This window comes from Bombyx mandarina, chromosome 09, assembly GCF_030267445.1.
Source record: "Bombyx mandarina strain Sakado chromosome 09, ASM3026744v2".
NCBI lineage: Eukaryota > Metazoa > Arthropoda > Insecta > Lepidoptera > Bombycidae > Bombyx > Bombyx mandarina.
In genome coordinates, this window is record NC_143216.1 from 12,702,530 (window position 1) to 12,714,679 (window position 12,150).

The following is a 12,150-nucleotide window of genomic DNA, read 5'->3' on the forward strand; positions in this document are numbered from 1 at the left end:
AAAGCTAGTAGAAAAAAGAAATTAATAACAAAAAAAAATTAGGAATAGATATTGTAATAAAGTTAGTTACATATTATTATTTAAATACAATATCAAGTGTAAAGATCACCATAGCTGGAAAATGTAAATACTATATATTTCTCTTAATCAAATTGCCTCTGGATCTGTAAGCTTACACTAGCTATTACACAGCATATTACCTGTGCTGTGGTGCACGCTCGGGCGGTCTGGAAGCGCAAGGCTCACAGAAACAAGGCATAAGTAGAGGCGTTGGTGCGTGTCTTGTTATCTTTTCCATTCCCCCGCTGAATCGTTTCAACTGTAGTACCAGCAACCGCGGCAGTCTCGAATAAGTGACGCTGCGACGAGCTTCGTTGTACCGTAGACAACGTTCACACCAATACTGGAAGTTGTTTTACTAATGAAAGTTTTATTTTTTTCTCAGAGCATAAGGAATGATTCGCATCCCTTGGTGCGTAATATACTATTAAATTTCTTCACTTCCTTCTCTTTATAGATACTCATCAAAATCAAAATAATAAATTAGGATAAACTGCAGGGAATACATATGCTATACTGTCCATACCTTGTTCTGATCACGCAGGTATTCAGTGGACAGGCAGGCCGCCCGGAACGGTTCCGCTCCTGGTTCTTCTTCACCAACCGGAACGCACAGCTCACAGACAGCCTGTGCTTTCTGAGTGACCGCTTCACATTCTAAGCACATGGTCCGCACTACCATCGTACCTGGAAGACAGATTATATTAGAACTAGAGGTCCCGCAGTAGTCGAAATTCGACTATAATTAATTGGAATTGTAAGTTTGTACACTATTATGATTGTATTTTATACTCTATAATCACAAATTTCAACAAGACTACACTATAAAAAAGATTAACAATTTGACAACAGACGTCAAGAACAAAAGTTTGACAATAAATAGTATGCATGCGTGTGTGCGTCACATATATGATATGTAGTATGTGTAACGTTTTCTTTATTGATTTACTGTATCTTTTATGCATTATTTAAAAAAATATTAGCATTCACTTCTCTATATTCTCTATAAGTGTGGAAAATTTCATACTCCTCCGTCCGCGCAATTTTTGTAAAAAGGGATACAAAGTTTTTGCTACACGTATTAATATATAAATAAAGGCTAAAAGTGCACAGAACTAACCACATTGATAGAACAACGTGATGCTCTTCCATAAATCACAACACAATATTACGAATAATCGAGAATGTTAGGATAGACAATAATTTTCTTTTAAAAATGGGGGTTAAGTTTATGTTTATCATTTTTTTGTAATGGATTATAATTACCATATGTGAGTAACCGTTATGTATTAGTGTTTAATATACGATTAGTTCGTTTTTTTGGGTTCTTAACCCCTCGTCTGTATAAAAACGTAATGAAGTTCCCATAGCTGATTAAAAACTCATTGTTTTTGTATGCAAACCTCATCTCTTATTTATTGCTATTGTAGGTAGATGATTATAATTGTTGTTAACGCCTACCTTCAAAATCTTCAGCCACAAAGTCCCATCCTGGTCTCGACCGCTCATCTTTCTCAGCATCCACAGGCGACGGTTCCCGTTCTTCAGTCGGAGAATTCCTTTTGTCGTTGATTGCTTTGATTTCTTTGCGTTTCTTCCACGACTTACGAAGATTTCCTAATGTTGGTTTCCCGTTGTCTCCATCTAAGCTTGGCTGGCGGCCTATGCCGTTACTAAAACAAAAACATGAACACTAGAAAAAAATTGATCTTAATTAATTTCAGTAAACAAAAAATTGATACCTAAAACTGTCAATACATTAAAAGTGTATATATACATCATAAGCCGATACGTGCATAATTTTATATTTAAATTAATGTCGGAATAGTTTAAGTTTATCTCTGTCATAGTCTATTTTTATTTTGTCTATTCCAAATGTGTACGTATGATGTCAAGGTCATGAGACTTATTAAAATAATTATATATTAGACGTTACGTACGAAAGAAAAATAAAATAAAATAACTTTATGAAACACTTAAGGAAGTATTGTTTTATCATAATACTAGCGACCCGCCCTCGCTTCGCTTCGGAAACATTAAAACACACATGAAACAAAAAAAAAAAATAAAAAAAAATAAAAAAAAGTAGCCTATGTTCATCAGGGACAATGTCAGCTTCTAATGGAAAAAGAATTTTTCAAATCGGTCCAGTAGTTTCGGAGCCTATTCGAAACAAACAAACAAACAAATCTTTCCTCTTTATAATATTAGTATAGATTCCATCCCCCCCACACACATATTATATATAATAAAATCTCTAGTATTTTAGATTTCGGTCAGTCAACACTTCTTTATATCATAGACCTCAAATTTAAAACTAAAATGAAGTATAAATATTTGGAAATAAATAGTGTTATTACCTGTCTCCGTTTTCGTGCATCTGTAGTCGAGCAGCGCGCGCACTCAGCGCTCTGCAGGTCTCCCGTATGTTGTCCAAAATACAAACTAATAATTCGTGAGCGTCCTGCTGTCGATTACCTGGAATAAAAAAATTACTGACCTTGAAGAATTTTGGTCACCTCATCGGAAGATAACGTGAAGTCGTAGCTTAATCGCGCCCTGACAATTTTAGTGTTTTTAGCATCTACGACCAGACGTAGACGCGGTTAATAAATCTACCGGTGGTAGGACGTCTTGTGAGTCCGCTTTTTTTTTTTTTTTTTTTTTCCTACCTAAGCTGAGAGCCTTGAGAGGCTATTTCAGCGTAACCCTAACTTTTGTAGGTGAGCTCACGGGGCTCAAACCTGATGACGTTGCTAACACGAACCCTAGCAAGAGCCGTGCTTCGCAGAATCTACCACCGGATCGGAAACGCGACCCACTGAGAAGATCCGGCGAGAAACTCAGTGGGCTGTGTCTGAGAGTTAATTTACTCGTCGAGCCCTTCGTCGCAAGCGACGGGTTCGACGAGAACGGTGACCGGTGCTTGAAGTACCTAGAAGCACCGTTAGTGGATCGGGAGGATCCGAGATGACGTGTTTTGGGCGTAGTCGACTGCTTTCCATTCTGTCCGCAGGATCGGGAATGGTGAGTCCGCACGGGTAGGTACCACCACCCTGCCTATTTCTGCCGTGAAGCAGTAGGTAATACGTTTCGGTTTGAAGGGTGGGGCAGCCATAGTTAAAGTGAGTCCTTACAACTCATGTCTCAAGGTGGGTGGCGGCATTTACGTTGTAGATCGGAATCGGATAGTAGCGGACGAACATCGAATGTTACGAAGGGGTTCGAGATGCTGCGGTAGTAGTAATTGACATAAAGTATTTGCAGGTGATCTACAATACGCTATTTGGCGAATTATGACTTTTTAGACAAATACGTGTATCAATACGATGGTGAGTGGATTGCGCTTTTGAAAATCGGCTGAAGTTCGTGACAATCTTACAAATGTAACGATTATTGTGTTCGCAGCCACACCTAGTGAAAGAAACGCCATATCTTGGTAAATAGGCACTAACGTATAAATCAAATAAACACGCCATTTAGTAGGGGGCAGACGAATGACTAGAACATTAGGAACCTCACAAGAAATCGTGAAAGAATCAAAATATCGCGTGTGATACAAGCAGGAAGAATTCTAGAGTCACATATAAGCACATGCTTCGCACTCTTACCTTCAAAAGTAGAATTAACATCTCTAAGAGCAGCCAAGAAGGCATCCGCTGCATACGGTTCAGGGGTAGCCTCAGGATTGGTGCTGTTTAGACATTTGTTCTCAGCTGCACGAAGATTAAAGTAGGTCTCGTGAAGTTTTTCTGTCGCTATCTACAGAAGGGAAAACATATTAGAATAGTTATTCAATGAACGACAAGGAAAGTGTGTAGTTTAGTAAGTGCTCATTAGAAATTAAAAAACAGTATTTGATTCAGTAAAATATACTTTTGTCTCATGAACAAATAAGCTACTGTTTACTGACACCGGTGTAGCGTAATGTATTAAAATCTCATTGCACCTCTGATTATTTTCATCTCAATTTGTAAGTCAACTCAGCTTCAATTTGTAATTTTGCAATTTATACTTTTCTCATTACTTCAATTTCCGTCCTTTAAACATAAAAAATTGAAGATTCTACTTCTAAGCAATCAATTTAATCATCAGTCACGGTTCTACAAATAAAATACAACTAGTTGTGCATTACAATTTTAACTATGCACCTTTAACCTTTCACCTTTTATTTATCTGAGGTAATTTCTGTCTGAACTATCTCAATTAAGCCGAAAATTGATACAAACAGATAAAGAAAGAACATTAAGTTCATATATTTTTATACAAAATGTTGTGTATTAGGAACATGGAGAGTTTTCTTTTTAACTATTACACAATACAGATAATATTTTCCTTATTTCTGCATAAAACAACATAGTTTTGGATGTAGTAATGGATGAGATAAGTCCGCAAAGATTATTCTTGATGTTTTTATCTTTTTGTAAACATGTACAGCCCGAGATGTGACTTCCTGATATGTGGTTAGTTTCTTATCAATGACAATGAAACATAATCTGTGTTGCAGATCTAAATTTAGCAATTAGACATGAACTAACAATTTTTTTCCACAAGCATATAATTGAAATACGTAATTATGTAAAAAACGAATAGATAGATCAATAAAATCTACATATTTTAGAAAATAGTAAGCAAACATGAAAATGCACAAGTTATCTAGCGCTTTGTTTGCAATAAAATTGATGTAATTGTTCAACATTTATCTCTATTTCATCATATATAGCTTTATTTGGAATAACTGTAAGTTGTTGTAGAATAATGTTAAATTATTCCTTAATTTCATTTTGTTTCTGAGGTATTTTATTAATCTGGACATTTTTAATATCATCAAAAGGAGTGTGCATAATGAAATGATATTCGGTAACTGACCTGTATTTTACTTTTTCCAGAACTATTATCTGACTGGCCTAATGACAACAAGTCCTTGCTACTCCATGATCTAGTCCCAGATGATACTAAGCCCGCAGCACTCCGACCCAATGAAGAACTTTTGAGCCTGATGCTGCCCAACTTTTGCTCAACACTGGCCAGATCTGACACTAAATGGTGAAGGTTGTGCAGGAACCGAGGTGCATACCTGTAACCATTCATCAATAATCAAGAACTTTAGCTTTAAAATCTATACACATTTGTAATACTGGTGTATTACAAATTACTGGCGGTAGGACCTCTTGTGAGTTACGTTTTTTTATTTTTTTTTATTGCTTAGATGGGTGGACGAGCTCACAGCCCACCTGATGTTAAGTGGTTACTGGAGCCCATAGACATCCACAACGTAAATGCGCCATCCACCTTGAGATACAAGTTCTAAGGTCTCAAGTATAGTAACGACGGCTGCCCAACCCTTCAAACCGAAACGCATTACTGCTTCACGGCAGAAATAGGCAGGGTGGTGGTACCCACCCGCGCGGACTCACAAGAGGTCCTACCACCAGTAATACGTTTATTTGATGATTATATACTTCTTATACTGCATTAAAAACAAAGAATTTCTAAATGTTTTTTATTTATTCAATACGAATTAGACTGATATGTCACTAAACTATTGCTTAGATATCCAAAGCTACAAGTGAATGCATTCATCATCTGTAAGTAAGAAAATTATGAATCCATTATGAAATGAGTAAATTAGAAAGTCTTAAAATGTGTTTCTAGGGGTGAGGGTAATTTTTTGAACAGAAAATGGATAGACAGAGTAGTCTATAATGTTATTTGAACCAATGCGAAAGAAACAAAAAAAAAAAAAGTAATTTTCAATAAATAGTAAGAGTAATATAACAGACAGTTTGTATCTTTAAAAAATTACATCTTTTCCAGTAATATTAATGTTGTTTTCAGAAAATGGATTTATTTTAATTAGCAATTTCATTTAACATTCTTTAAAAACAACAAAGTATATACTTTAATTATGATTTCTATATGAATATTTGGCAAAAAGTAATAAAATTATTATATTTTTGTTGGTGTATGTTTTTGTTTTGCAAATATGAACCCCTTACCTCAAAGTATAAAGCACACTATTGAGAAAACAAGTGTTCCCCAAATTGGACAGTGAAGACACAGGCATCTTCTTCTGCACCCCTCCATATTGAGTGTCAGGAGGGTGGTGGCCATTCAACATGACCGAGCTTGATTCTCCCTCCTCCAGAATTGCTAGCTCTGGATTCAATGTTCTGTCTGAATGCTTTAGGGTTGCTGTGTCCCTATTTACTGTGGGACCTGTTTAAGAATTACTTTACATTTACAAACTATATTTTACTTTAGTTCAAATTGAAACATATTAAAGATAATACAGTAAGCATTTCATAATAATTCAAGCAACTGATACTAAGATTACAAAATTTATTCAGTAGAAAAGTGTTACTGCTATATTTAAATTAAATTCCTTTCGATTAATATATAATTTCACACGGGTATGCATTTTTGCAATTTGTTATCATTGTAGACTATTAGTTAAAATAAAAATAAAAAAATTGTAAAACAAATTTTAATTATATAATGAAAAATGAATGAATGAAACAAATTCCTTATTTGGCAATGAGATATGATTAGGATGAATAATAAAATTGTTAGATTTGAAATAAGCGTACCATAATTTTCTCTTCTTATCAAGAAATGATAAGAGCCACCAAATACTTAATCAAAATTTATTTCAACATTTAGGTCAAATCAAGGAATAAATTCTGTGTACAATATTAATTGTAAGACAGCATTTTGGTCTTTGCAATACTATTCAAGTATATATTGTGTAGTAATAGTGATAGTAGTAATCTTATTGCAGGTTTTTTCTACACTGCAACTGGAGGTGAACACATAAGATAATTGAAACTAAATACGAAACGTTACAAAATTTACCTGCAGATTTCGATGATTCACTTAGAGGCTTCAATTTTTTTGCAGCACTCAACGTGTTGGAATATATGCTTTTGAGCGGCCTCTTTAATGGCTTATTCTCCTTGTTATTACCAGAACTGCATGGATCTGTATTCTCTTTAATATTCTCGTTATTTTTCTTGTTTTCGTTGCTCAAATGTGGCGCATTATTTCTGTTCAGTGATAGTGAGAATCTTGGTTTATCGACACCTTTTTTCGTTTCGGTTACAAAATTAAATGGCATCTTCAGCGCACCTGCAAAATATAGCAACAATTATTGTAATATGGACCCATTTAGTAACTTTCCCATGTCAAGTACGTCGCCGGAAATCAAACTTTTTGTGTGACTTTACTTACGTAAAAATATTTATTACGCTCTTTGACTTACATTATATTGTAAGGCAACGTTATCTCGTATAATAGGTACTCTGTTATTTCTTAAAATTTGTTAAAATAAACTGCGAAGATCCGATAGGGATCCGGTAGGGATCGGTCGGCCATATTTGATAATTCATTTGATTTTGATTGATAGCTGTCTGCTGTCGTCGTCAGTGTTACTATAGTACCGGTAAAATGGGGCGATTAGGGATTGAAAGGCGAATCGGGAAAAAACCGGGAAAATCTTTCGACGCTCAATATAAGTTTTATATTCATTGCAAAATCTTCCATTTTTTTGTAGTTTAATAGTAGAATGTTGAAAGTTCACAAAACAACTCTGAATATGCATGTTAATATCTGCTAACTTATAAAAAATCGCGTTTCAAATTAACTGCCTGTGGTGGTAATTATTTTAGTGCTAGAAACTTTGCTCTCTTTTATTTATTTGATATTAATAGAAGACGACTATGATTTATAAACGTTATTTAGTGTTTGAACCAGCATATATATTAAAGGTAAGTCTTAGTTGTTATTGGTTTTAATGTATTTGATTAAATAAAAGTACATGTAAAAATCTGTTGTTTTTGGGGATATTGGGGACGTCTTAGGTACAAATAACAACGAAAAAGGGGTCAATTGGGATGAGAATACGTGAAATGGAAACGACCTAAGTATAAATAGGTACAGGTTTGTAGGGTTGTCTATGTAGTTATAACAATAGTTTTTAAATTTGTTGGTAAAAATCTGGTTTATCGAAGCGAAATTGGGAATAAGTCTTTAGTTGAAATAGATAAGCATTTTAATATAAGTAAGTCGATTTTGCAGAGACATGTAACAAGATCAATGAAATCTCAAGGTGGACAAAAATGTCTAAGTAATACATAATAAAATATTTAATATTTGTTCAGAGTGGGGGTATTCATCTGATTAATCCATGGAATAACCGACACACCTAATCTCTTAACCCAGATAGAAATATCAGCCCCTAAGTACTTACCAAGAACGGAGAAATATAAACCGTTTCTAAGAAAGCCCACTATATATGTGTAAATATATATATATATATATATATATTTTGTTGTTACTGCACTGTCGATTGCACCTATAATTGAGGTGATGTCTGCCATGTACTTTTGTCAGTTTTTCAATTTTTTTTATTGATGATCACTTTGTTGGTGCAACTAAATAAATAAATAAATTAAAACTATATATAAAAATAAAAGTAGTGCCAACCCTAGCAAATTTCTCATTTCGTCCCAATTAACCGCAATTTTCGGGTAAATAGGGATTACACCTATTTTTGCATTTTTTGCTTAAACTGGAATGCTAGTTGCATAATTTTAAATTAGACAGCAAAGGTGCCCCCAAGACTCAATCATTTTGATCCTGATATAGCATTATATACATCAACAACTACCTTAAAATTGCTCATAAAGTTGGAATTTGTCCCTAATCGCCCCATTTTACGGTACCTATGTTTTATGAAAGGGGACACTAACTTTTGATTAAAAAGTCAAATAATAAAAAATCACTAAAACCAAATCTAAAGCTAAATCGTAACGCTTTCAATTCGATGTGCTTAAACTAAAATATTTATAAATTATGAAGACCAAAATCAACTACAGCATCTGCACTAAAAATATTTTCAAGCATGTTGCCAAATGAAATCTGCGATTCATTATAATTGATAGATACCCTGCCCGAAATTTGTATTATACGGTAACTTAGATACCAAAGGAACACAACTGATTCCTTTCGTATTTCATGTTTGGCACCTTTCTTTAATCTAACTGATTCTTTGTACCATGGAGTTAATAAGTACCTACAAATTATTAAATTATACTTAATTATATTACACTTTATATAATTATAAAAATTATACCTTAAATTATTAACTCTATGCTTTGTACCTACAAATCAGACGGCGTGAATCTGTGATTAGTCATAGACAGAGATTTTTTTCTACTTGGACGGGCATAGGAAATGTAATTCATAAAGTAACAATCCTATGTGTTGCAAGGTTGAGTCATTTCTGTTTTGCTTATAGGTAGTAATAATTTTTAAGGCTGGTTATGAAGATTAGTTACTAGGCAGGCATTAAGGCACGAGAATTGTTTAAGGAAGATGAATTTTGGTTAGTAAATATTTCACTTTCTATTATATAGTTTTTTTTATTGCTTAGATAGGTGGACGAGCTCACAGCCCACTTGGTGTTAAGTGGTTACTGGAGCCCTTAGACATCTACAACGTAAATGCACCACCCACCTTTAGATATAAGTCCTAAGGTCTCAGTATAGTTTCAACGGCTACCCCACCCTTCAAACCGAAACGCACACTGTTCACTGGTGAAATAATAACAGATATGTAAAGATTATAATATTATTATTGAACCGCCTTTAGCATAGATAATACACATAAATTAGTTATAAATAAGCAACTCAAGTATTCAACAAAAATATTTACGGGCGTCGGTCATGTAACGTATATGCGACCTAATGTCGATTCTCATAACATTAATCTTTGCTGACCACTCTACGAAACACACTCTATGACTGCCCCGCCATATTGTCTATGTACGACGTACATGTTAGACCAGGAGGTGAATGAAGTTAGCCCCTCAAAAAAATTTTTTTTTCCTATTTTATACTTATTTTCTATTAATTCGTTTGTTCATCATTTGTTTATGATTGTTCACTGTTAATAATTGTTTGTTCTGCATTTATTTATTTAAAAAAAATATTTAAAAATGTACCTACAAGTTAGCCCCTCTAATGCAATTTTTAATATTTTTTCATCCTTAATGACTCGTAAATATTCATTTTCGATTGTTCTTATATAAAACACGTTTGTTCTCTTTCGAAATTACTCGTTTTTTGTTTAATTTACTATTTTTATTAGTTGAATAAATGTATGCAAAATATGTGTACTGCGCATGCGTCAACTATAATGCCTAAACTTTCTACGCGGTTTCAATCGTGAAAAAAAAAAACAAATATAAATCCTGAAGGAGCAATTAATTGGTATACAGTTTAATTAAAAAAATTAAAAAATAAATAAATGAAATAATGTGCATTGGCGTTAAGTTAGACCAAATACATTTTTTCCATCCTCTTACCTATCGTATTAAAATGTTATTTTACTAATGTTAGGAATATAATTTCAACTGTGTAAAAAGTTATTATAATGTATACCTATATTATCTCTTGAAAGATAAATAATGAACATATTTACTTATTTGTTTATATTACCTATGTGAACTCCCTATCTTTTTTATACCTTCATAACGATAAGTAGGAGGATGGAAAAAATGTATTTGGTCTAACTTAACGCCAATGCACATTATTTCATTTATTTATTTTTTAATTTTTTTAATTAAACTGTATACCAATTAATTGCTCCTTCAGGATTTATATTTGTTTTTTTTTTTCACGATAAAAACCGCGTAGAAAGTTTAGGCATTATAGTTGACGCATGCGCAGTACACATATTTTGCATACATTTATTCAACTAATAAAAATAGTAAATTAAACAAAAAACGAGTAATTTCGAAAGAGAACAAACGTGTTTTATATAAGAACAATCGAAAATGAATATTTACGAGTCATTAAGGATGAAAAAATATTAAAAATTGCATTAGAGGGGCTAACTTGTAGGTATATTTTTAAATATTTTTTTAAAATAAATAACTGCAGAACAAACAATTATTAACAGTGAACAATCATGAACAAATGATGAACAAACGAATTAATAGAAAATAAGTATAAAATAGGAAAAAAAAATTTTTTTGAGGGGCTAACTTCATTCACCTTAGACCAGGGGGGTGCAACTCCCATACAAAGGAAAATAACATACAACTAGCGTCATCTTACTCCTGTGGCGACGTCATTTTTGTAACTTTTAGGCATTAATGATCTAATAAACTCACTAGATGGCAGATATGAGTTCTGACTCAATAAAAAATGTAGCGTACTTTGAAGCAGTGCTTCCACTTTTAGGGAATTCTCCCTTTTTTAGGGAAAAATAGCTGATATTTTGGATGATAAAGACAATTTAAAAAATACCAGGATTTAGGATATTTCGGGGTAAAAAGCAAAGCCTATACTAGTAACTGTTGTGAATTTTAAAATAAACGATAATTAAAGTAAAACAATGAACATTTTATTTTATGGAGAGAGAATGACATTAAGTCGAGTTGACAAGTAAAAGAATAAAACAGAGTTGTGTATAAAAACTATAAAGGTTTGATTCAACAGTAACCCTCTAGTAAAGTAAATCATAGATTAAGCCACTGCTTTTTCTTAGGGATTCCCCAGAATCCCAATAAGTATAATCCGCCAAATTTTTATTTACCTATTTTCGTTGATGTCACCAGAACTTACTTGTATTGTAATATACAGGTACTTCATGTACCATGAAAGATTATCATGGTAATTTCATTTACGAAAACCTTGTAATTGTCATTTCACTTTTGCTAGCAGTTCCTTCTTCAAAGACTGAGGTGGAAAGATTATTCAGTGTTCTCAAATTTAAAAACTGACAAAAGAAACAGGCTTTCTAATGAAACCCTGAACGGCTTGCTTCATAGAAAGTTCCCAACTTTGCCAGCAAACAATTGCTCAATTTTAGAACCGAACAGTGTTAGGTTGTGCAGCAAAAGAATATAAAAGCAATGCGTCGACTTCCTTGAAAATTCTAATCCTATAGATCTATGATCTTCTGGGGGCGTTTATATTATATATACCTACATTAAATAATATGCTGTGGTTTATTTTCTGTATTTTATTTACGCTTTCTATATGAGTCGTCTATTATCAAAGGTGGCAATCTGTGCATTTGGAC

The 12,150-nt window shown here is 33.3% G+C and overlaps 1 protein-coding gene and 1 long non-coding RNA gene across 3 annotated transcripts in view; one reads left to right on the forward strand and one right to left on the reverse strand.

Moving 5' to 3' along the window:
- Window positions 1-5,557, forward strand: part of LOC149502362 (uncharacterized) — a 12,803-nt gene extending 7,246 nt beyond the window's left edge. Inside the window, exons 2-3 of the long non-coding RNA XR_016323575.1 lie at window positions 605-817; window positions 4,950-5,557. This is a non-coding gene — a long non-coding RNA (uncharacterized LOC149502362). The remainder of the gene's footprint in view (window positions 1-604; window positions 818-4,949) is intronic.
- The window catches only part of Usp1 (ubiquitin specific protease 1), a 10,905-nt gene extending 3,428 nt beyond the window's left edge, over window positions 1-7,477 (reverse strand). Inside the window, exons 1-9 of one of the 2 annotated variants that reach the window (XM_028177364.2) lie at window positions 7,322-7,477; window positions 6,916-7,188; window positions 6,060-6,279; window positions 4,930-5,137; window positions 3,672-3,822; window positions 2,421-2,538; window positions 1,522-1,733; window positions 587-747; window positions 201-403 (exon numbers count right to left, since the gene is read on the reverse strand). In XM_028177364.2, the coding sequence (XP_028033165.1) occupies window positions 201-403; window positions 587-747; window positions 1,522-1,733; window positions 2,421-2,538; window positions 3,672-3,822; window positions 4,930-5,137; window positions 6,060-6,279; window positions 6,916-7,177 (1,535 nt within the window). In that variant the 5' untranslated portion in view covers window positions 7,178-7,188; window positions 7,322-7,477. Of the gene's footprint in view, window positions 1-200; window positions 404-586; window positions 748-1,521; window positions 1,734-2,420; window positions 2,539-3,671; window positions 3,823-4,929; window positions 5,138-6,059; window positions 6,280-6,915; window positions 7,189-7,290 lie in introns of both variants that reach the window. The other variant, XM_028177363.2, reaches the window with a different exon arrangement.
- Between the last annotated feature and the right edge of the window lie 4,673 nt (window positions 7,478-12,150).